The sequence below is a fragment of the Mobula hypostoma genome, chromosome 6 (genome assembly GCF_963921235.1).
Source record: "Mobula hypostoma chromosome 6, sMobHyp1.1, whole genome shotgun sequence".
Lineage (NCBI taxonomy): Eukaryota > Metazoa > Chordata > Chondrichthyes > Myliobatiformes > Myliobatidae > Mobula > Mobula hypostoma.
In genome coordinates this window covers 185,558,342-185,584,854 of record NC_086102.1, presented here as the reverse complement: position 1 = coordinate 185,584,854, position 26,513 = coordinate 185,558,342, and the positions used below count along the sequence as shown (strand labels likewise).

The 26,513-nt window shown below is 41.1% G+C and overlaps 1 protein-coding gene across 3 annotated transcripts in view; it reads left to right on the top strand.

Annotated features, from left to right (window-relative positions):
- The window catches only part of tmem37 (transmembrane protein 37), a 36,077-nt gene extending 15,671 nt beyond the window's left edge, over positions 1 to 20,406 (top strand). For 2 of the 3 annotated variants that reach the window (XM_063052464.1, XM_063052466.1), the window contains one exon: positions 13,279 to 20,406. In XM_063052464.1, the coding sequence (XP_062908534.1) occupies positions 13,279 to 13,848 (570 nt within the window). In that variant the 3' untranslated portion in view covers positions 13,849 to 20,406. The remainder of the gene's footprint in view (positions 1 to 13,278) is intronic. The other variant, XM_063052465.1, reaches the window with a different exon arrangement.
- The last annotated feature ends 6,107 nt before the right edge of the window (positions 20,407 to 26,513 follow it).

Below are 26,513 nucleotides of genomic sequence, written 5' to 3'. Positions count from 1 at the left end.
CCCCTCTCCCTCCCCCCTCCCCCTCTCTCCCCCCCTCCCTCCCCCCCTCCCTCCCTCCCTCCTCCCCCCCCCCCCGCTCTCTCCCCCCCTCTCTCCCCCCCCTCTCTCCCCCCCCTCTCTCAATTTCCTCCTTGTTCATTAGACTGCTGAACTTTCTAGCAGTTTCTCATCTGTGTGACACTGTGGACTCACTTTCAAGGACTCTTCATCTCCTGTCCTCAATATTTAATGGTTATTTACTTATTGCTATTATTTTTCCTTTTGTATTTGCACAGTTTGTTGTCTTGTGCACACTGATTGTCTGTCTTGTTGGGTGCAATCTTTCATTAATTCTATTATGGTTCTTTTATTTACTGTGAATGCCCACAATAAAACAAACCTCAGGGTTGTATATGGTGACATGTATTTATTTGATAATAAATTTACTTTGAAGTACTGAATTTATTTATAATTTTCCTCGGTTAACGAGTTGCCCCGTCTGGACTTAGTGCGGGAAGAGAGATGCAACTGTGGCCCGGAAGTCTCTGCTTTGTACGTGTTACTCTTGCTATTGAGAATGTTGTTTTTCCGAATCAAATTGTGCCACCTACTGGAAGCACCATCTTAGGAACACAAAGTAGGTTTCAGTTTACTGCCATCAGTAGCATTTCTGAATGGGTCCTTTCTTACCCAGAAAGACATTATTGCTCAACATCACCTTTCCTGTTTTGTAAATAGGAAGCTTATGACACAAGTAGTCCTTTGGCAAAACAAGGTCTTTTCCCATGGCCCAGACGGTGCTTTTTCATTTCAGACATGTTTACACACAAATTACAAAAGAGCAACAAGTACGAAAACAAAAAAAAACTCCCAATGCTGTAAGTCCGGGGAAAAAAAATATTCTGGAGCAGAACGGCAGCATAGTAGTTAGCACAACGCTTTACAGTCCAGCGACTCGTGTTCAATTCCCGCTGCTGAGTGTAAGGAGTTTGTATGTTCTCCCCGTGACCACGTGGGTTTCTTCCGGGTCCTCCCACAGTCCCACAGTTCAAAGAGATACCGATTGGCAGGTAATTGGTCATTGTAAATTGTCTGTGATTAGGCTAGGGTTAAATTGGGGGATCGCTGGGTGGTGTGACTCGAAGGGCTGGAAGGGTCTATTTGTTGCTGCATCTAAAAAAACAACTAAATTAATAAGTAAGGCAGAAGATATTGGAATATTTAATACATTGGTAGCAAGTGAAATGTATCCAACACTTTCTGCTTTAATTATGCAAAAATACGTACAGATATTTCTGAAATTTCCCAAGCAAATGACATTTGCACAAGAGTCCATGTCAGGTGAGCATTTTAATATCAGACGGGAAAAACTAATCCTTAAGTATTTGTGTGATGTCCATAATTAGATGGAACTCGATATGGATTCAGTGTGGATTTGCTCGTGTTTGGCATTCTATAAATTAATTACAGAGTAGGCCCATGGGGCCACACCATCCCGACGACCCCAATTAACCCCAAGCTAATCACAGGACAATATACAATCTAAGTGGTACGTCTTTAGACAGTGGGAGGAAACGGCGGCATCTGGGAAAACCTGTGCATTCAGTGGGGAGCACATACAGAGACTCCTTACAGAACGGTGCCCAAATTGAACTCTGAACTCTGGAATGCCCCAAGCTGTAGTGGTGTCATGGTAACCGCTATGCTATGCTATTTATTTCCCCCAACTCGTTTAGTCGAACTACGGCCAGGATATTTAATGGTGTGTGATTTCCAAGAATGAGAGTTTCTGACAATTCTAAGTTGGGCATGCAAGCCTTTTTTTAAAATGGGGATTAAAAGTGAACTACTCTCAGTGATCAGGTTTCACCTGTAGACAGATAAATCGAGTCGTTGTTTGATAAGAATCAGAAGACTTAGAAATCAAAAATGCTTCAAGATGTGTAGAAGAGGGAATCTGAAAGAATAATATTATTTTAATTAGAGAATGTGGTGGGAGAAATGGGTAAGATTTGGGGCTGCTGTGATGCAGATTGAGAAGGCTAGTGGATGGAGTGTGCGGTGAGAGGTCAAGGACACAAATTTGGATAAGCAATAGGTTGGCACTGAGATAAATTTATTTATTTATTTTACTTGTTTAGTGATACAGCATGGAATAGGCTCTTTCAGCCCTTCGAGCCGCCCCTCAAACCTCAACAAACCCACCGATGAACCCTGTCCGAATCACAGAACAATTTACAATGACCATTTAACCTGTGGGTCTTTGGACTGTGGTAGGAAACCCACACATTCCACAGGGAGACCGTAGAGAATGGCACCGGGATTGAAATGCCCCCGAGCCGTAATAGCATTGCGCTGACCGCTTTAAGTGGAGAGAAGTGAGAAGGAAAAATTATGGTTATGGTCTGGAATTGCTGATCTTGCTGCAACCCAATGGTTTTGGCAGAGCCTTTTGTAACTGCAGGGGAGGAGAGCAGGTTTTTGATTTTTGGAGATGGTCAGGAGGCCAGATCTCGAGGGGATTTCAATGATCTGAATGGATCATCAGTGAATGGAGTATTACACAGCTCTTTGGGAAGAGGTCAGTGATTTTGATGGAGAATCATCGAACCTGCATTAGGGCTTGATGATTTGCAAGGCCAGTGGGGTTACAGCATGAAGGTGGTTGGGGAAAGTCAGTGATTGCTGGTTGTAATTTCTTAATTATTAACCAACAAAACAATATCATTACCAAACTATCAGGCTAATTACAAACTGTGTGAGTGAGTCCTTTGGGTATTATTCCTTGCTAATGAGTTTTTATATAAAGAAGTTTAAATAACACTGTCACAAAAAAGCTATCATAACATCACTCTTGAAACAGTTTAATTAGTTCTGTCTTTATGGCTAAATTACAAATTATTAGAGCAATCTGTTATTAAAAAAGTATTAATTTTGGCTTAAACAGTCAGGTAAGGATTAATTCAGATATTAGGCTACTTTATGTAAGCTATCTGACCAGAAATTAATTTCATGTGATACCAACCATCCTAGTTATCTTCGAAACCAGAGGAAATTTCCTGGTAATGTGACCTTTTCTGTTCCAGTTATCTTTCATTTTTTTTCTCCCTGGGGGTAATTTCCTGATTTATCAGTGGTACCTTCTGTACACAATTGGGTTGATGCTTAACAAGTCTTCATCATTCCTATTCCCCTCCCCTACCTTTTTATTCTGGTATCTTCCCTTTCCTTTTCAAACCTGAGGAAGAGTCTCGGCCTGAAATGAAGACTGTTTATTCATTTCAGTAGATGTTACCTGAACTGCTGAGTTCCTCCAGCATTTTGTGTGTGTTACTCTAGATTTCTAGCATCTGCAGAATCTCTTGGTTTTGATTATTATTCCTATTTCCTTCATTTATCACACACTGCTTAGAAAGGGAGAAGCTTAACCTAGAGGCCACTATGACTGTTACTGTTGCCATTAAACAGCACTGATTTACTGAAAATCCTCTACATTACACGTGCAAAACAAGTGAACAACTTCTGCTTTCAGCTTTTGTCTTCCAAATACTTCATTCTGACAGCCACAAATAGTATTTAAGCATTGTAACATGTTGATTATCTTCTTTTCCTTTAAGCTTAATAATGGAGTTTAAACACTAATTTTGATTGCAGTAGTCATAACCAATTGATCATTTACAACACGCTGGAGGAACTCAGCAGGTCGGGCAGCATCTGTGGAAACGATGAGTTGACGTTTCGGGCCGGAACCCTTCGCTACGTCCACCACAACCAGCAGGATCTCCCGGTAGCCACCCACTTCAACTCTGCTTCCCATTCCCATTCAGATATGTCTATACATGGCCTCCTCCACACTGCCATGATGAGGCTAAACTCAGGTTGGAGGAGCAACACCTCATATACTGTCTAGGTAGTCTCCAGCCCCTTGGTACGAATGTAGAATTCTCCAACTTCTGGTAATTCCCTCCCCCCTCCCTTCCTCTATCCCTATGTCACACTGCCCCCTCCCCCAGCTGCCCATCACCTCCCTCATGGTTGCACCTCCTTCTACTACCCATTGTGTTTTCCCCTATTCCTTCTTCACCTTTCCTGCCTATCACCTCCCTCATGGTTCCGCCTCCTTCTACTACCCATTGTGTTTTCCCCATTCCTTCTTCACCTTTCCTGCCTATCACCTCCCTCATGGTTCCGCCTCCTTCTACTACCCATTGTGTTTTCCCCTATTCCTTCTTCACCTTTCCTGCCTATCACCTCCCTGCTTCCCCTCCCCCACCCCTTTATCTTTCAAATTACTGGTTTTTCACCTGGAACCTACCAGCCTTCTCCTTCCCACCCTCCCCCCACCTTCTTTCTAGGGCTTCTGCCCCTTCCCTCTTCGGTCCTGACAAAGGGTTCCAGCCCGAAACGTTGACTATCGTTTCCACAGATGCTGCCCGACCTGCTGAGTTCCTCCGGCGTGTTGTGAGTGTTGCTTTGATCCCAGCTTCTGCAGATTATTTTGTGTTTATAACCAATTGATCAAATTCCTGAAATTGGTAACAGGAAACATACATTTTAGGTCGTCATCATCATCATCTTGCGTCATGTCGTATGCTGTAGGCAATCGTGGTCCCCTTGATCGTTCTTGATGTGATTGTTCTTGGCAATTTTTTCTACAGAAGTGGTTTGCCATTGCCTCCTTCTGAGCAGTGGCTTTGCTAGACAGGTAACCCCAGCCATTATCAATACTCTTCAGAGATTGCCTGGTATCAGTGGTCGCATAACCAAGACTTGTGATATGCTCATATAACCATCCACTACCTACTTCCGTGACTTCATGTGACTGTGATCAGAGGGCTAAGCTGGTGCTACACCTGCAGGCCAGCAGAGGGAAGAGTCGTCTTAGACCTCATTTGGTAGAGACACATCTCCACCCCATCACCCAGCATTTTAGGTAAGATTATGAAAATAAAACTCCAGCTTATGTGAAGGTTTACGGATTATTTTGTTGAATGCATTGTCAATAATAATGTGGAGTGTCATCTTAAGTTCATGTTATGTCCATGATGCCTTATTTTTTTCCACCACATTAGTGGACACTTTGTATTCACATTTTCTTACAAAGTTGGGGGTAAAGTTGTGAATTTCTGAATGAACTTTGTTTCTGTCAAGGTTTAGAGTTTCGGGCTTTATGAAGCTTTGGACACACCACATTTGGAGATTGCGAGCAGCTTTGGGCTTCAAATCTCAGAAAAGATGTGCTGGCATTGGAAAGGACCCACAGGAAGTTCATGAGAATGATTCCAGGAATGAAAGGGTTAAGTTATGAGGAGTGTCTGATGGCTCTGGGTTTGTACTTGCTGAGTTTAGAAGAATAAGGGGGATCTCATTAAAACCTATCGAATATTGAAAGGTCTGGATGGAGTGGATGTGGGGAGGATGTTTCCTATATTGGGTGAGTCTAGGACCAGAGGGCACAGCCTCTGAGTAGAAGAACTTTGATTAGCCAGGGCATCAAAGGGAGGCGAATGAGGTTAAGAGGGATAATAAATCAGCCATGATGGAATAGTGAGATAGTCTTGATAGGCTGAATGGTCTAATTCATTTTGTTATGGAGTCAAGGGTACTCATTGCCAAGGTGGGAAATTCTTTAAAATTCTCCTTCCAGTGAATGTCAGGTAAAATGATTCAAGAATCAAGAAATAAGTGTGCCATCCCTGCCAACTCATGAGGTTCCCTGCATTTGACTGTTCCAAATGAACAAGAAATATTTGAGATGCCATTTGGAAAATCTGAAGTCCATTCATTTACAGGAACACCATTTAGGCCAGGGCTTCCTAACCCGGGGTCCACAGACTCCTTGCTTATAGTATTGGTCATGGCATAAAAATGTTGTGTACCCCTGAGTTAGTGTTCTGACCAGCTGCATCACCGTCTGGTCTGGGAATTGCAAGGCATCTGACCGCAAGGATTGAGGGGATCACCAGGGTCTCTTTCACCCATCGGAGTTTGTTTTCCAGGAGAGCTCCATAAGCAGGGCACTTAAGTGTCAAGGATCTCGCCCATCTGTCCCACAATTTCTTTGACCCTTTACCATCAGGCAGAAGGTATCGTAGCATTAGGACAAGACCAGTTAGGATGGGAAACAGCTTCTTTCCCCAAGCTATGAGACGACTGAACTCCCTGCCAGCACCCAGGTCTCGTCATATATGAAGTGCCAGCAGTGTTATACTGTTTAAATGTGTCATAAAGGCACCGTATGCTAAATGTCAATCTTTTGGAATATATTTTGTTATTTGTGTTGTGAGTTATATGAACTGTTTTACACACCTTCATCTGGAGGGTCATTGATTTGTTTGGCAGTATACATGCATATAGTTCAATGGCAATAAGCAAACTTGATCTGGGATTTCCAATGCACCAGTATTCTTTTAGCCAGCCATGTGGGGATCAAAGATTATTTGCTCCTTTACTAGTGATGAGCTGTGTATTGGTGAATTATTTGCAGGTTAGCTGCTTGACCACTGCTTTATCTTGAAAAAAGCAGTATTCTGGTCATTATCATCATCATCTTAAGCCTATCACTCCTGCTGGGGCGTAGGCCGCCAATAGCCGCTAGCCAGAGTCCTCAGTTCCGGGCCACTCTTTCACATTGTTTCCCTCCCTCATCTTGGAGTACCCTTCCTCTCCCAGGGATGAAGCCTTCGGAGCTTGTGTACTCCAGGTACATAGAGGATGGTGTTACTGGCCCTACCCTCCTCCTTCCACTGCCAGGTTTGGGACCATCCATGGTGGGGTTAGGTCATATATCAAGGAGATACAAAACATTTGGAGATCAAGATCTGCAAAACTCTGCAGTAATACATGGAAGTTCTTCCCACACAGGGATACAGGTGCAATGCCATGAACTCATGAACTTTGTTCCATTTTTATTTCATAATTTATAGTAATTTCGTTTTTGCTGTGCACAGCCGGCACAAAACAAATTTCACATCATATAAAACAATGATAATAAACCTGATTCTGATTTCGATTCTGGTGTCTAGCGAAAAACACCCTCCCTCCTTCCTGACTTCTCACCTGTCAGTCAACCTCTCCCTCGGCCTCCCCTGCCTTCTATTCTTTTCAGCTGCTCACCTTACCCTGTTGGTCACAGCACCCCGACTTCCAGATACCAGAGTTTTCTTGCTATTCTGTCACAGTTCACACCTCTCAGATCAGCTTGCCTGTCTTCTAAAACTGTGAAACCGCACATTCAAACCCTGCCTAACACAGCAGGCCACAAGATGTTAAAACCCTGGCCTCTAGTAATCCCCTGTTCAAATTACTCAGCTTCTAGGCAAACAGAACTGTCAGCTTGTCACAGATGTCAGCATCAGATATTTTCCTTTACTTGAAATTCCTTTTTTCCATGTTTTAATCTTATGATGTGGCCCAGGTGTGATAGCGATCTCCTTGTGCACTGCTGACAATTTACTCTTAAGCTGTAGGTGTCCACATTACATATGGTGCAACATGGCAGGAGAACATGTGTTTATGCCAATCACTCCCCTTCTGTCAGCCCGGAGAGTCATTTGTATTGTGAAATGAACACGGTTTCTGGTTGCCTGAGTACTTATTTACAGACCATTTGAGAGAAAGGTAAAAGGACAGCATTGACCTGGTCAATAATTAATAGCTTTTGGGTTGTATCCATTTAGAAAAGTTTGAAGTAAGACTGCCTAAACATCATAAAAGAAATGCTTTGTGCAAATCTAGACAGAGATTCGATAAGGTTTATCACCCAACTGCTGGACTTGCTGAACTTGTCTGATATTTTTCTGGAGCTTGATGTTTAAAAGCCTGACTACTCTCCATGCACGCATTTCCCTAAAGCCAATTACATCTTGGTCTCATTTTTATTTCCCATCTGCTGTTAAGCAGAAAATTGACCTGGATTTTAGAAGGATTTCATGGGATTTTCAAATGAGCAGAGATTGAGTTGTTCGGGCCCGTATTTCTTAGCGTTGAGGTAGAAGACTGAGACATGATCTCGTTGAAATAGGTCACAGAGTCAAAGAGAAGTACAGCACAGAAACAGGCCCTTCAGCCCATCTACACTATGCCAAAACCATTTAAACTGGCATGTAGTATATACTTAGAGCTGGTGGTTAAGCAGTGTATCATAAGACCATAAGATATAGGAGCAGAATTAGGCCATTTGGCCCATCTAGTCTGCTCTGTCATTTCATTACGGCTGATCCAATTTTCTCCTCAGCCCCAATCTCTTGACTTCTCTTCATATCCCTTCATTCCCTGACCAAGCCTTAAATGTACATAAAGAATTAGCCTCAACCGCTATCTGTGGCAAAGAATTCCACAGATTCACCACTCTCTGGCTAAAGAAATTCCTCCTCATCTCTGTTCTAAAAGGACGCTCCTCTATTCTGAGGCTATGTCCTCTGGTCTTAGACTCTCCCACCACAGGAAACATCCTCTCCACATCCACTCTATCAAGGCCTTTCACCATTCAATAGGTTTAAATAAGGTCACCGCCTCATTCTTCTGAATTCCAGTCAATACAGGCCCAGAACTATTAACTGCTCTTCATGTGACAAGCTACTCAATCCTGGGATCATTTTCATGAACCTCCTTAGAACCCTCTCCAGTTTTAGCACATCCTTTCTCAGATACGGGGCTCCTCAGAACTGCTCACAATATTCCAAGTGAGGCCTCACCAGTGCTTTATAAAGCTTTGACATTACATCCTTGCTTTTACATTCTAGTATTCTTGAAATGAATGCTGACATTGCGTTTGCCTTCCTCACCACAAACTCAACCTGCAAATTAAAATTAAGGGAATCCTGCACAAGGACTCCTAAGTCCCTTTGCACCTTAGTTTTTTTTTGTATTTTCTCTCCATTTAGTAAATATCAACCCTTTCGTTTCTTCTACAAAGTGTATGACGATACACTTCCCAACACTGTATTCCACCTGCCACTTCTTTCTTCATTCTTTTGTGTCTAAGTTCTTCAGTAGCCTCTCTAATTCTTCAAACTACCTGCTCCTCCACTTATCTTCATATCGTCTGCAAACTTTGCAACAAAGCCATCAACTTCAACATCCAAGTCATTGACATAGAATGTAAAAGAATTGGTCCTAACATAAATCCCTTTGGCAGCCAGCCAGAAAAGGCTCCCTTCATTCCCACACTTTGTCTCCTGCCAATCAGCCACTGCTTTATCCATATTCAATTTTTTTCCTGTAATACCATGGGCTTGTAGCTTGCAAGCAGCCTCATGTGTGGCACCTTGTAAAGGCCTTCTGAAAATCCAAGTGCACAACATCAGCTGATTCTCCATTATCTAACTTGCTAGTTAATACTTCAAAGAATTCCAACAGATTTGTCAGGCAAGATTTTTCCTTGGGGAAACCATGCTGACTATGGCTTATGTGCCTCCAAGTACCCTCAGCCCTCATCCTTAATAATCAACTTCAACATCTTCCCAACCACTGAGGTCAGACTAACTGGCCTATAGTTTCCTTTCTTCTGTCTTTCTTCCTTCTTGAAGAGTGAAATGACATTTGCAATTTTTCAATCTTCCAGATCCATTCCAGAATCCAGTGATTCTTGAAAGATCATTACTAATGCCTCCATGATCTCTTCCGTGGCCTCTTTCATAACTAAGGGTGTACGCCACCTGACCCAAGTGACTTATCTACCTTCTGATCTTTTAGTTTCCCAAGAACTGTCTCCCGAGTAATGGTAACTTCACACACTTCATGACCCCTGACAACTGGAACTTCCGCCATAGTACTAGACTGATGCTAAATACTTATTCAGTTCCTCAGCCAATTCATTGTCCCCCATTACTACCTCTCCCGCATCGTTTTCCAGTGGTCCGATATCCACTCTCGCCTCTCTTTTACACTTCATGTATCTGAAACACTTTATGCCTCATTTGACCATCTTGTGCAGATCTACGAATCACAGACTCAGAATAGATAGCAAGTGTTTGGGACAAAAATGAGGAAAGTTTTCCATTTCCAGAGAATCGAGTACCTTGGATTTCTTTTTTTGCTAGGAGGTTCCCAATACTGTTTTGTTGATTTCATTCAAGAAAGAATTCGGAAGGTATTTCAATATACAGAGAACCATAGGATAGCATCATAGAAAAGCGCAGCACAGAAGTAAGCCTTTTAGTCCATCTAGTCCATGCTGAACCATTTAAGCTGCCTACTCCCATTGACCTGCACAGGGAACATAGCCCTCCACACCCCTACCATTCATGTACCTACCCAAACTTCTCTTGAACGTTGAAATTTAGCTCGCATGCACCACTTATGCCAGCAATTTGTTTCACACTCTCACCACCCTCTGAAGTTTCCCCTCATGTTCCCCTTAAACATTTGACATTTCACCCTTAATCCATGACTTCTGATTGTAGTCCCACACAACCTCAGTGGAAAAAGCTTGCTTGCATTTAAAGTATCTATACCCCTCATAAATTTGTATGTTTCTATCATACCTTGTCTCAACCTTCTACGTTCCAAGGAATAAAGTCCTAATCTATTCAATCTTTCCACATAACTCAGGTCCTCCAGACCCAGCAACATCCTTGTAAATTTCTCTGCATTCTTTCAACCTTATTTACATCTTCAAAATCTTTAAACTTCATATTTATTCTTTTCAGAATCTTGAATATTTTCAGAGCAAAAAACCTATCATCTTCATCTAACAAAGCGTGATCATTATCCACAAGACAGCAAGTTCAGCTGCAGTATAAATACATACAGCTTTATTTTTCAAAGAAATACGGCAATGAGCCAGTAAAATAATTCACTTATGTCAGTTCCACATCCCTCAAACCAGCTCGAGGTTCAAATTCATTCTTAAGTATAAGACCGTTTTCAGCAATGTGGAAACTTGATGGTCCTATCCATTTAAACCTGGTTCAGTAAGCAATATTTCCTCTGCTGTTCTTCTCAGTGTAACTTCACAGCTTACCAATTTACTAATTTACACAATGTTCCTGGTGTCTCAAATCATACCGCAAAATTTCAGAAAGCAATATTTTTCATAGAAAGAATTTGAAAATGCACATACTTCTAATTTTATTTTTCAGCAATAATCACTATAACAAAGGTTTCTAGATAAAAGGTGCTAACTGGAAGCTCTTTTCCCAACAGAATGAACTGAGCTGTGTGTGTGTGCTTGTGGAAGAAATTCAAGGAAGTAATATGACCTGCTATCGTGCAGCATGTTATAACAAATTAGATCAGTCTTTGCGGGTTCGAGAACATTGATTTCACAAACTTCTGGTAATTGTTCCCCACCCCTCTCTTTCACCGTTCCCAATTTCCATTTCCCTCTCTCGCCTTATCTCTTCATCCGCTCATTACCTCCCTCTGGTGTCCGCCCCCTTCCCTTTAATCCACAGCCTTCTGTCCTCTCCTATCAAATTCTCCCTTCTCCAGCCCTTCATCTCTTTCTTCAGTCGACCTCCCAGCTCAGTACTTCATCCCTCCCCCTCTCCTGGTTTCATCTATCACCTACTACCTTGTACTTCTGCCTCCCGTCCCCCATCACCACCTTCTGACATCTCGTTTCTTTTTCCAGTCCTGACAAAGGTTTCGGCCCAAAACATTTTGACAGTTTACACATCGCCATAGATGCTGTCTGGCCTGCTGAGTTCCTCCAGCATTTTGTGTGTATTACTAGGGTGTTATAACACACTTGAATGTGATACAAACTATAGCCCTTACTTAAATATGCAATTCAGGTTTCCTCAGACTTGTCCAGGAACCACACAAGCCAAACCAAAATCCAGACCAGGACACACCCATTTTAAAAAATAGCTATGTTATAATGTTCTTTCATTCCTAATTCATGTACCTCAGGCCTGGCTTTCTCTAATTATAATCCATCCTTGACTTCTCTCACCGCTATTTGCTGAGTATCCCAGTCCTATGGTTTGTTCAACATTTTGTCATTGAAGATGAATTTGAATGGATATCTAAAATCATAGAATGGATTTTCTTTTAAAGTCAATCATATAGCCCAGTCCATCATGGGTAATGCCCTCCCCACCAATGAGCATATCTACATGAAATGGTGTCACAGGAAAGTAGCAGCTATCATTAGGGAACTTCATCACCCAGGACATGTTCTCTTCTCAATGTTGCCTTGGTACAGGAACCTCAGGACTCACACCACCAAGTTCAAGAAAACCTTTTGCCCCTCAGACAACAGACTCTTGAACCAAAGGGGATAACTTTGATAATAACTGTACTTTGAATCTTTGAACTTCGCACATCACTTGTCCCATCACTGAAATGTTCCCACATCCTATGGACTCACTTTCAAGGATTCTTCATCTCATGTTCTCAATATTTAGTGTTTACTTGTTTATTAGTACTTTTCTTTTTGTTTCTTTTTGTATTTGCATAGCTTGTTGTCTTTTGCTCACTGGTGGAATGCCCAAGTTGGTGTTCATTGGTTCTATGATGGTCATTGGATTCATTGAGTATGTTCACAAGAAAATAAATCTCAGGGTTGTACATGATGCCATGTGCTTTGATAATACATTTACTTTGAACTTTACCTCAGGTTTTTAGCTACTCTTTCCAGCGGGGCCATCTTATAGGTAGCCCATTTTCTCATCTATGAATTAACTGGGTGTCTGAAATAAAAAAAGAGTTTAATTCACTAACCATAATCCATTATCTGAGTGAGCACAAAATGTGTCAATATTCCCTGCTTAATATTGGCAGTTCAAGGAAACTTGATTGGCTTAAAGTCCAGATTTTATCTTTTAAATATGTAAATACATGTAAAGATCATGTTTTCTCCCCCCATTGTTTTACCATCAAGGTTCAACTGCTTAATTGTATTGATTATCATAAGGGCTGCTTCTGTAACCGATTAGGGAGTGAATTACCACCATGCAGTCTGGGACCACCACTACGATAAAAATTCTCCTAATTACGGTAATTGAAAGTAAAGATTGATGTGGAAAGCTGAGTGAAATCTATTCTCATTGTGAAAGTGACAAGTAAAATTTAATTGAATGTGGATTCTGTAAATATGTCCTCCGGTAGGGTAATGTAATTGGTGGAAACGTACAGAATTCATAACCACTGATACTGGGTTAGGGTTCACATTGAGAGGTGGGTCTGACATGATGAGGGAATTGTGTGAAGGACTTTTAGCTTGCTTTGTGTTCAATTTTTTGGTGGTCAATAAATGAGTTGCTGTGGCTTTTCTGAAACATAAAACGCCTCCACCGTTTTATTTGTAAAAACTTGCACTCCTTTAATAATGTGTACATTTCATTACAGGTTCGGAGCCTCCTGCACAGGAAGACTGGAAGATCAATACTAGATGTACTCATCAGGATTCTTATAATTCTCTGCACAGCAACAGTAGTGGTTCTATCCTCCATTTCTGTGTGCTACGGTCACTGGCTATTTGCAGACGGGAAGATATTTGGACTCTGGCATTTTTGCACTTTAGAATTTGACCAGAAGGCTCAGTGTACAGCTGATATCAGTGTTGCTAAGGTAGACGGTTTATACACTGGCCTAGTTTTCATACGGATTACTGTCACTCTTGCCGTGGTGGTGGCAATGTTTGGTTTGGAGATGCTACTCACTTCTCAGCTTTGCCAAGATGACTACACCAGACGCAAGTGGACCTTTGGCTCGGGACTGACTCTACTATCGTTTTGCATGATGTCTGTTGGCATGTTGACCTTTGCCGTTCTGTTATTGAACTATATTACATTCACTGGTTTAAGTTTAGCATTCTGGTGTGAATTCATTGCCACTTGCCTTTCGCTCCTCAGCAGTATTAGTGGTCTTCAAATTTACACGATCCCCTCAGCTAAAGATAATTCAGTAGATGTGTAATTGTTCTAATTTCCCTACTTCTGTAAAAATAAGCTTCCTTGTCTGTATATTTGAAATGTGAATAAAAGTGCAAGCTGTTATAGTATCTCTTGTGATATTGTTAACCTATCATTTTGCTTTATTTAAAAACCTACTCCAGTTTGTATTGTAATCTGGGCTTTTGTGTTTCTCCCTTTCTACAAGAAGTCAATAAATTTGATACAGATATTCTTCATCTTCTCGAGAGCATCACCACTACTGGGACATAGGCCACTGGAGTCCTCTGTTCTGGGTCAATTTTTCAAGCTTATGCAAGTGTAGCCCTTCATGGTGAATCCTTCCTCTCCCATCAACAAGGTCTGCGGAGCTACTGTTCACATTTCCGTCGCTGTGGGTTGTTACAGGACAGAGTTGCTAGCCCCATGCCCAGCCCTCCTCCCTTGTCAGCTGGGCTTGGGACCATCCATGGCAGAGATGATTCCGATATTCAGACCCAAAAAATTTTCCAGGTGAGATGTGGGGAAGTGTGTGGATTTGTCAAAAACTTTCCTGAAACATTGCAATTTTTGTTCTTTTAGAAGAACCCATTGGGTTGACAGTACTGCAGTAGAGCCAGGCAAGTGAGGAGAAAACATGAAGTTGGCATTGAAGTAATACTTGAAAATTCCAGGCATTTCCTTACCTAAAGAAAGTATCCTGGATATTTTTTGAGATTTTTGTCTTCAAAACAATACAACTACATAGTGCATTTCAAGACAAGTGTCCTTAATGAATTAATAATAGCACCATGGTTTACTACATTGTGCTTTTTTACCTTCATGGGATTTGGATGTGAAACGAAGACAGACTTTCTGGATGAAAGATTCCTGTTCTTTGACTGCAGGAGCTCTTGAGTAAAATTAATGTGGAAAGCCTTAAACCAAACCTTTTGGGGGTTGGTTTACAACATAAAATGTTCCCAAGTTGACACTAAACTAACTGAATCACTGGGAAATTCTGGAAATGACTGATGGCTGGGGGAATTAGGAAAATGGATACTGATGCAGTACAGGTGCTGCTCTGAAGTTGTGTTGAGGCACGTCGTTGGGGTAGAACAGATTTTTTTTGCAGTAAGTTTCACTAAACAATACCTGTCATCTAGAAGTTTTAATTCTGACACTGAACAGAGACACTTTATCATCCTGTGCTGTCAATGCAGTATTTACTAAGGAGGCACTGAAAATTACCCCATATGATAACAATATTGCAGTCAACAGCTTGAGCCTTGCTATTCTGATGTGCTACGTAATGTCCTGCCAGCTCACTGCACTGCTAAAGTGCTATAATAAGTGAAGTGATGTGGCGTTAAATAACTACTAAAGACATGGGAGCAGAATTAAGCCATTTGGCCCATTGAGTTTTCTCCAACGTTTCATCGTGGCTGATCCATTTCCCTCTCAACCCCAATCTCCTGCCTTCTTCCCACAACCTTTCATGCCCTGGCTAATCAAGAATGTATCAACCTCCATCTTAAATGCACCCAGTGACCTGGCCTCCACAGATTCCACACCTTCTGACTAAGGATGCTCCTCCTCATCTCCATTCCACATGGACATCCCTCTATTTTAAGGCGATGTTCTCTGGGCCTAGACTCTCCCACCAAAGGAAACATCCTTTAAGAAAGAATAACATGAAACTCTTTCATGACTAAATCTGAAACATTGGGTTTAATATGAGTAGTTAAATAGTGTAGTTTGAAACCTATGCAAGAACAAATTTAATAAGATCTCTGACAACTATAGACAACTTGTCATTATACAGTAAAGGTATTTTGTGTTATTCACATTCTCATAGATGCTCTTGATTTGATCACAAACATTTCACAATTAATGATACATCATATAAAGGAACCTTTAAGCATGAAATAATTATAATGAAAAAGGACACAAATTACAGCTTAGCTTATGCAGTAACGAAAGGCTACAACAAATCAGCCCAATATCATCAAATTCAGTTTTACACAATGATTATTAAATGCAATAGATCACATTTAAATCTTTTACAATAATGCTGCACTCAACAAATAAATACTTCTGATTCAAATACATTCACAGAATATATTGAGATTTTTTAAAAATGGGGAATTAAGCAAGTATAATATCATCACAAACCAAATATTTAAATGTTATGCATTTTATAAACTTCTTGTTTGAATGGCCTGAATGTTATTACTTTAGCAAAAGGGAGAAGTGGCTTTTAATAATACCTGTATGTCATACAAACTTGTTTTATTAAATATACTGAATAAGAGCAAACCAGTTTTTTAAAAAAAACCTTCTTTCTATCATTAATTAAAAACAAAGAAATTGTAATACAAGTTGTTATTTGCACATCCCCATCTAGCTAGGATGAATTATAATCCACACTGAATTAAAATGCTTTTATTAATATTACTTCTTTGTATTTGTACCATTTTTAAATGATTTGTAAATCTGCATTGTTGTGAAACCACTTTTTTGTGCCTTCTCCGAATTGTATGTTCATTGTAAAATAAATTTCTGTGAAATCAGCTTTAGAATGATGCTGTTAAAAGTAGGCATGTAGTTTGCTGCCTTTTCAAATTTGGTTCAGATTTAAAAAGATAAAACCTTAACAACAGAACATTGATTTCAATGGCTATTCAATATTGTTCATCCTGCACTTTATGCAAGCATTTGTCAGCAATGAAAGAGGCTCTCCATAATGTTCAATTCTGTTTATTGAAGTTCATATTAAAATGCCTTTTGTATATCACATCGGGATGGTTGTGCAACAACTTCTCAGACTAATAGATTTTAGACTATAGATATAATCTTAAGAGTTTATTTCAAACTATAACCTGTTAGCAGATACTTTATTGAATAATTTGCTGAAACAGGGTATTTAGACATTACGTTATGTCAGGGTAGCCTCTAACCTGACGGCATGAACATCAATTTCCCCAGCTTCCTGCAATTTTCCCGCTTTCCCCCTATCCTTTTCTTTAATTCCTCTTTGGGCCCCTTATTACCACTTCTCTTCTCCTTACCTTCCTATCACCTCCCCCAGTGACCTTTCTCCCATGGTCCACTCTCCTCTCCTAACAGATTCCTTTTCCAGCCCTCTACCTTTGCCACCTATCACCTCCTAGATCCTTGCTTCATTCTCCCCACCCCCTCACCAACCGGGCTTCACCTAGCACTTTCTAAGCTTCTACTCTTTCCCCAGCTGCACCCCCCCGCCATTTTCTTGTTCAGGCTTTTTGCCCCTTCCTTTCCAATCCAGATGAAGGGTCTTAGCCCCAAACGTCAACTGATTATTCATTTCCACAGATGCTGCCTACTGAGCTTCTCCAGTATTTTATGTGTATTGCTCTGGATTTCCAGCATCTCTGGAATCACTTGTATTTAGACATTTGCATTATGTAGACAAACTGCTGTGCATTTTGGTTGCAAATATTTTTTTCAGCAGCAAGGGAAATGGGGGTATCTGAGACCTAAATGGTCAGGAGAATAACTCTAAAAATACCAAATAGACAAAATGTGAAATATAGTGTGCAAGGACTGAAAGAAATTAAAATGTGTGAATTCAGTATAAAACTAAGAGATATGTATGGGGTTGGGGGAAAACAGTAGATTTTGAATCTGAAGAACAAAGGAATGAAATCATTAAAATAATGAATATTCTCAAAATTTCCCTCAATAACCCATAACCAAAGAAATGAAACTGCAGCTTATGTAATAGTTTTCAGCCCTTGTGAGATTGTTTAATAGTAATTAATATGTATTCTGTTTTTAACAAGATACGACAGATACAGAGTTCAAAGAGGTTCACAAGAATGATTCATAGAACTAAAAGGTTACTATATGACGAGAGTTTGTGTTGGACCTGTAGTCACTGGAATTTAGAAGAATGTCGGGGGGGAGGTGGTGAGATCTCATTGAAACCTATCAAATGTTGAAAGGCATCGTAGAGTGGAGGTGAGGAAGATGAGAGAATGTTTCCATTGCTGGGGGAGTCTAGGACCAGAGGGCACAGAATCCAAATAGAGCGACGTCCATTTAGAACAGATGAGGAGGAATTTCCTTAGCCAAAGGGTAGTGAATCTGTGGAATTAATTGCCACAGGCGCCCATAGAGGCCAAGTCACTGGGCGCATTTAAGGTGGAAGTTGATAGGTTCTTGATTAGTCAGGGTGTGAAAGGTTATGGGGATAAGGCAGGAGAATGGATCCGAGAGGGGAAAAGATCAGCCATGATGAAATGGCAGAGCAGAATTAATGGGCTGATTGGCCTAATTCTGCTCCTATATCTTATGGTCTTATACTAAATTAAAAAAAGGCATCCGTTAGTCTTGTGAGACCATGGATCTGCGCCTGGAAAGTCTTCACTCTCCAGGGCGCAGGCCTGGGCAAGGTTGTTTGGAAGACCAGCAGTTGCCCATGCTGCAAGTCTCCCCTCTCCACGAAGGGCATTAGGACCCATACAGCTTGGCACCAGTGTCATCACAGAGCAATGTGTGATTAAGTGCCTTGCTCAAAGACACAACACATTGCCTCGAACTCACGACCTTCAGGTCGCCAGTCCAATGCCTTAACCACTTGGCTACGTGCTCATACTAAATGTGAAATGGATTAAGCTTTGTGCAACGTGTTTAGTTCATTTGCCACAGAAGTATACCAACATCACTGGTGAGAACGATGAAAAGATCCCAATTTTTCAAAGGTAAAGTGGAGTGTCATATTCAGAAACAACTAACTTGAACTTGCTGAATAGAAAGTGTTATGAGCTTTCCTGCTAATACTGAGATCTGTTCATTTAAATTTGAAGCAGCATTAGTTGCTTAGCCCAAATAGAATTCCTTTTGATTTTTGTATTTTTTTCGAGCATTTAATAATCACAATTGTAGGTGAAAAATAAATTGACTGTTTATAAGTTTAATTTTAAGGTAATAAACTAGGGTCTTATGGGCATTAATGGCAACAAAGGACAAGTCACTAAAGTGAATAAGCCTTGTTGTGAAGGCCACACAGCACTTTGGGGATACTTGCTGGGGATACAAATCTACATCTCTTATTGCTATACTGTTTGACAATCTGTACCAGCTTTCTTCACAAAGACCAATAACAAAAAAAACTATTTTTGATGGTCTACGTTTCAAAGGGGTGACAGGGTGGAGATGTGTCTCTATCAAATGAGTTATAAAGTGCTCCTTCCCTCCGCTAGCCTGCAGGTCAACCCTGGGCAAGGTGTGGCACCTGCTTAGCCCCCGATCAGGGTCATGTGAAGCCATGGCAGCAGGTGGTGGATGGTCATACAAGCAGCTGGTATATATCACAAGACCTAGTTATGTGGCCACTGACATCAGGCTGACAATCTCTGAAGAGCATTGATAATGTTTGGGGTCGCCTGTCGGGTAAAGACACTGCCCAGAAGAAGGCGATGGCAAATAACTTCTGTTGAAAAAATTTGGTAAGAACAATCATGGCCATGTGAAGACCATGATCACCCATGTCATACGACACAGCACATAATGACGGAACATTTCAAAATCAAATCCTGAAGTTTTAAAACTGTAATGTAATTCTGTTAATCATTCAAAATACCCTTTTCTAGTTTGGTAATTGTTACTTGAATATTTGTGTAGGATAGTTTTAAATTTAGTCATATTAATATTAATTTTTTCTCTATTTTCTCCCTTCATTTGCTGGTTCTTTGTGAAAATATGATGACAGTTAATACAGCTCCTTCCAGTAGCTTTATTCATGGCAGAATTGTAACAATGAGCACTGGAATGATAATTGTTAGTGGTGAAATCATAACTAAATCCTATCATGTTCTCAACATTTCCTCCTGCAAGCTCACAGTGGAGCTGCTGCTCTATAATTTTTACTGTAACACTGGCTGATATTTTTCTCTCGCCATTTCCACTCAATGTGTTGAAGCCACTTTGCTGATATAAACTAACTTTCCATGAGTAATTGAGCTAATAGGGAAGCTTCCAAATTGTGTTTTTTTTTGTGCAGAATTAATCTTTCAGTTAGCAATGAAATCCACGAAGAACAATGAAATCATTTTATATTATTTTGCTGAAACATTTTGCTCAATGCAGATGAGGAATTTCTTCAGCCAGCGAATGGTGAATTTCTTCTCAGACTGGAGGCCTGTGACTAGTGGTGTGCCTCAAGGACCTGTGCTAGGACCATTGTTGTTTGTTGTCTATATCAATGATCTAGATAATAATGTGGTAAATTAGATCAGCAAGTTTGCTGATTACACTAAGATTGGAGGCGTTGTGGATAGCGAGGAAGGCTTTCAAAGCTTGCAGAGTGATCTGGACCAACTGGAAAAATGGGCCAGAAAGTGGCAGATGGAATTTAATGCAGACAAGTGTGAGGTGTTGCATTTTGGAAGGACAAATCAAGGTAGGACATACACAGTAAATGGTAGGGCACTGAGGAGTGCGGAGGAACAAAGGGATAAGACCATAAGACAAAGGAGCAGAAGTCGGCCATTCAGCCCATCGAGTCTGCTCCGCCATTTTATCATGAGCTGATCCATTCTCCTATTTAGTCCCACTCCCCGGCCTTCTCACCACAACCTTTGATGCTCTGGCTACTCAGATACCTATCAATCTCTGCCTTAAATACACTCAATGACTTGGCCTCCACTGCTGCCCGTGGCAACAAATTCCATAGACTCACCACCCTCTGACTAAAAAAATGTCTTTGCATTTCTGTTCTGAAAGGGCACCCTTCAATCCTTAAGTCATGCCCTCTTGTACTAGACTCCCCCATCATGGGAAACAACTTTGCCACATCCACTCTGTCCATGCCTTTCAACATTCGAAATGTTTCTATGAGGTCTCCCCTCATTCTTCTAAACTCCAAGGAATACAGTCCAAGAGCAGACAAACGTTCCTCATATGTTAACCCTTTCATTCCCAGATCTGGGAGTTCAGATACATAATCCCTGAAAATGGCGTCACAGGTAGACAGGGTTGTAAAGAAGGCTTTTGGCATCCTGGCATTCATAAATCAAAGTATTGAGTATAGGAGTCGGGATGTTATGGGGAGGTTGTATAAGACATTGGTGAGGCCAAATTTGGAGTATTGTGTACAGTTCTGGTCACCTAACTATAGGAAGGATATCAGTAAGATTGAAAGAGTGCAGAGAAGATTTACCAGGATGTTGCCGAGTCTTCAGGAGTTGAGTTAAAGGGAAAGATTGAACAGGTTAGGACTTTATTCCTTGGAGCGTAGAAAAATGAGGGGAGATTTAATAGAGGTGTACAAAATTATGAGGGGTATAAACAGAGTAAATGTGAATAAGCCCTTTCCACTTAGATTAGGAGAGATAAATACGAGAGGACACGGCTTTAGGGTGAAAGGGGAAAGGTTTAGGGGGAACATTAGGGGGAACTTCTTCACTCAGAGAGTGGTGGGAGTGTGGAACGAGCTGCCACCTGACGTGGTAAAAGCAGGCTCACTCTTAAGCTTTAAGATTAAATTGGATAGGTACATGGATGGGAGAGGTCTGGAGGGTTATGGACTAGATGCAGGTCAATGGGACTAGCGGAATAACATTTCGGCACAGACTAGTAGAGCTGAATGGCCTGTTTTCTGTGCAGTGGTCTATGGTTCTAATCTGTGGAATTTGCGGCTGTGGAGGCCAAGTTAAGGCAGAGGTTGATAGATTCTTGATCAGTCAGAGCATGAAGGGTTACTGGCAGAAGGCAGGAGACTGGGGCTGAGGTGTAAAATGGATTGACCAGTGGTGGAGCAGACTTGATGAGCTAAATGGCCTAATTCTGCTCCTATATCTTATGGTCTAAAAATACTCATCTCAGAATCTTGTTAGACTGTAGAATTTAATAATTACTTAAATTAAAACCCTTCATTTGTGATTGTTATAGAACAATACAGGTGCTTTGGCCCAAAATGTCCATGGTGCCCACCCAGCTAGTCCCACTTTCCTGTGTTTGGTCCATATCCCTTTAACCTTCTCCTCTCTATGTGCCTGACCAAGTGCTTTTCGAATGGTACGATTGCATCCGCCTCAACCACTTCCCCTGGCAGATCACTGCATCTATTCACCACCCTTGGCGTGGAAAAGTTGATTTCTGGTCTCTTTTAAATCTTTCACCTTTCAACTTAACTCTATACCCTTTATTATTGTACTTTCCTACACTGTTGCCTTATCTCTGTTACCTCTCAGAACTTTAATCACTTTTACTAAGTTAACTCTCAGACTGACCAAAACTGTACACGGTTCCCTTTGTGGCCTCTGCAACAAATTTATACAACTGTAACATAATTTCCTAATTTTATACTCGACACCCTGACTGAAGGTCAGCATTTTAAATACCCTTTTCTCCACTGCCTACCGAAGTCACTTGCAACAAAATTAAAATGTGTGAAATCATTGCCAAACCAAGAAATGTGGATGGGGGTGGGGAAAGTAAGATGGTAAACTTTGAATCTAGAGTACAAAGGAATGAAATCATTAAAAGAACACGTATATTATCAAAATTCTCCTCAATAATCTCTACCCAAAGAAATGAAACTGCTCTTTATGTGATTGTTTAATGGTAATTATTATGTATTCTTTTGTCAACAAGATACCTAATGTGAAATGGACTGGACTTAGTGCAATGTGTTTAGTTCATTTACCACAGAAATATACTAACATCATTCAGTGAATTTTAATGACGAGAAGGATTACAAGGTCCCAGTTTTACAAAGGTAAAGTGGAGTGTCATATTCAGAAACAACTAACTTGAACTTGCAGTTATGAGATTTCCTTCTAATATTGAGGTCTGTTCATTTAAATTTAAAGCAGAATGTATCTTTGTTTAGCTCAAGTAGAATCCCTTTTGTATATTTTTCCCTTTCAACTTAAACCTGTGCCCTTTAGCGCTGGACTCTCCTACGCTGTCACCGTCACCTTATCTACACCACTCCGAAGTTTAACCACTTTTATAAAGTTAACTCTCAGACTGACCAAAGCTGTTCATGGTATTCTGTGTGGCCTCTGCAACAACTTTATACAACTGCAACATAATTTCCCAGTTTTCATACTCAATACCCTGACTGAAGGCCAACATTTTAAAAGCCTTTTTCACCACTGTATACTGACTTCACTTTGAACTAACTATGCAATTTTACTCTGAAGTCCATCTGTTCCATCACACTCCCTAAGTGCCCTACCATTTACAGAATAAGTGCTGTAGTGATTTGACTTTCCAGAATGCATCCGCTCACTCTTGTCTGTATTGAAATCTATTTACCCGTCCTCGGCCAACGTCTCTAACTCAGCAAGATCCCCTGTACTCCATGATGACCTTCTTCACTTCAACAACACCACCTAATTGAGTCATCTGCTGACTCGCCAAAGAAGCCTTGTATACTTGCATCCAAACAATTTAGATAAAAGATAAGTACAAGGGTTCTAACACCGACCCCTGCAATACATCACGTGACACCAGCCTCCATGCCAAGAAATAAACTGCAACCACCACCCTCAGTTTCCCATTTCCAAGCTAAATTGGAATCTATTTCATGAGCTCTCCCTGAATTCCATGGAACCTAGCCTTATAGACCAGCCTACCTTGCAGAAGGTCTTACTAAAATCCAAAATATCCACTGCCCTTCCCTCATCTATCTTTTTATTTACCTCTTCAAAAAAACTCAAGAAGGTTGATGACCTTCCATACTAACTCCTGCTAATCAGCCTATCTATCCGAATGCTGGTAGATCACTTCCCTTGCAACCCCTCCAATAGCTCATCCACCACCAACCTTCTCTTTAATTCTTTTTTTATAGCTGCATAGACCAACCTTTGCTCTGAGAAGGAAATGCTTACATGGCCAGAAAACTGTGCAGCACTTTATATTAATATATAAAAGAAAGTTCCAGCTGCGTGGCAACAAAGGCTATGTGCGCGGAGCATTTCTGTTACTGTGCAGCTGCATACCCGTGCACCTTGGAGGGAACAGTGCCCACCACTGAGGTCAAACTGACAGAAAATGCTGGAGGAACTTCATCAAGTCAGGCAGTATCTAAGGAGATAAATGAAAAGATGACTGACGAAAGGTTTTGGTCCAAGTTGTCAACTGTTCATCCCCTTCCAAAGATGCTGCTTGACTTGATGTGTTCCTCCAGCATTTCATGTGTGTTGCTCAAGTTTTCCAGCATTGGCAGAATCTCTTGAATTTATGAGTTGTAATGCTCTAGCTTGTCCTTGATTTGCTTCTGAAATGAGGAAACAACATTTTACTTTTTGGGAAATTTACCAGTGGCTAATGATAAGCAAATATCTCCACAAGGGCCTTTGCAAATTCTGCTCTAGTCTCCCACAAAGTCCAAGGATACTCTTGGTCAAGCCCTGGTATTTTATCCACCTTACTGCACTGGTTGGCTGTAAATAGCTCCTCCTGGGAATGCAGATGTTCTCTAAAACATGTCCACCTGTTTCCCTTATTTCCTGAGCGACCATAAATTTCTCCTAAGTAAACACAGAGCAGAAATGTTCATTAAAAATCCAACTCATCTCCTGTGGTTGAAGACATAGATCTGATGATATTTAAAGGAACCTTCACTCTCCATAGCCACAACTTTTTTCTTGATACAGCTGCAGTACATCTTTGGATTTCCCTTAACCCGACCTACCAGTTCCATTCTATCTCTTTACATCTCTGCTATTGTAGCAGTTACTTGAGAAACAAATCAAAACCCCCGAGTGACAGGGGATTCACGTTGTGTGACACGCTTCCCAAGAACTGAGTTCCAGGTAGAAAAAAGTATATTCGATCCTTTATTATGAAACCAGCAAAGATGAGCAATCAAAGTTAGTGATGTCAGAATTAGTGAAATGAGGGTAATTCTGCTTGTTTTGCTAATGTCACTAATTTCATAATTGCTAATTTTGTTTCTGCTAATGTTAACGTTAACTTCGCTAATTCTGACATCAGAAAAGAGATACGTGGCTCCTACAGCCACTCTAAGCACTGGTGCTCCACAAGGCTGTGTATTCAGCTCCGTACTCTATTCACTGTAAGCTCATGACTGTGTGGCCAGATTGTGGTCTAACTTCATCTACAAGTTTGCATACACTACTACTGCAGTGGGACTTATCTTAAATTAACAATAAATCAGAGTACAGGAAAGAGACATATCTGTACATAACAGGGATTATAAACCCATCCTGGACATCAATGACAGTGACGCCTCTGCTCCTGATAGGCTGAATGCATTCTACGCACGATTTGATACAACGAATAATATAACATCAAGGAAAGCCTCCTCTCCCCGAGGAACATAGATAGATAGATAGATATACTTTATTGATCCCGAGGCAAATTGGGTTTCGTTACAGCTGTACCAACCAAGAATAGAGCATAAATATAGCAATACAAAAACCACAAACAATCAAACAACAAAATGCAAACTATGCCAGATGGAAATAAGTCCAGGACCAGCCTAATGGCTCAGGGTGTCTGACCCTCCACAGGAGGAGCTGCAAAGTTCGATGGCCACAGGCAGGAACAACTTCCCGTGACGCCCAGTGTTGTATCTCGGTGGAATGTGGCCGGGGTCCAACAGCAAAAAGTTCAATATCCGGTCTACAAACACGTTCCTCGATCGTAATATGACCAGTATTGCACCATCCGTTGTTAACCAGAACAGTAAGCCCCCAACTCCTGTACACTTACCGCTCTCAGTGCACTTCCAGTCAGCCCGAACGGTCTGGAAGCCGTCCATGGAAAAGATTTGATCGGGTATGTCCTCGTGCAGCCCCGTTCCAGTAAAACACATAATACTGCACTCCCGAAATGTTCCCTGACGCCTGGTTAGTGTCAGAGAACAACATGCACCTTGCTTGGCCACAGACAGCGGTGAAGAGGATCCTTGCCAGGTTAAATCCTTGCAAAGCTGCGGGGCCAGATAACATACCTGGTTGTGCTCTAAGAGATTGTATGGCCCATCTAATACAGGTCTTAACAGACATCTTTGGTATCTGAAAAAGGATCTATTGCTTTCCCAGCGTATATAATGAATAAATTATTCTCAGGCTTCCAGCGAGGTACAGGTATCAATTTTAACTGATGTTTCAATGACAAACTCTGCTATCTTTATCAGGGATGATGCCTGGGCATGTCTAGTTTGGTGGTATTTATACCCCCACCATCCATCCCTCCTGATTGGTTAGTCTCATCCAATCAGCTTTTCGCTGTTCCATCTTGTTTACAATTGAATTCCAGTTCTTACTTAGAGAACCTTTGTTAAAATTCTTTTCCTCTAGTTTTATTTCAATGGCTTCACCAAGTGGTCCTAAAAGCCATTGGCGCGGCACAATAGGTTTGCGCCAAAGTCAATCCTACGGCCATTGTGAATGCAATATTCTGCTACCACCGATTTCTCTGGGTAACTCAAACGAATGCACCTCCTGAGTTTTTTGATGTGGGTTTCCACCCTATCTGGTCGACATACACTGCTCCGCATTCACAGGGAATCCTGTAAACGCCAGATATCCTGAGTCCCAGGTCATCTTTGACCAGCATAAGCTGTAATTTGAGCTTCCTTACAGGTTTGTGGGTGGTATTAGTCGGGTATTTCTTCAGAATCCTGGAGATCCTTCCAGAAACTGTGGAAAGATAGGGAAGACAGGCAGCAGTGACGGGTTCCCCCTC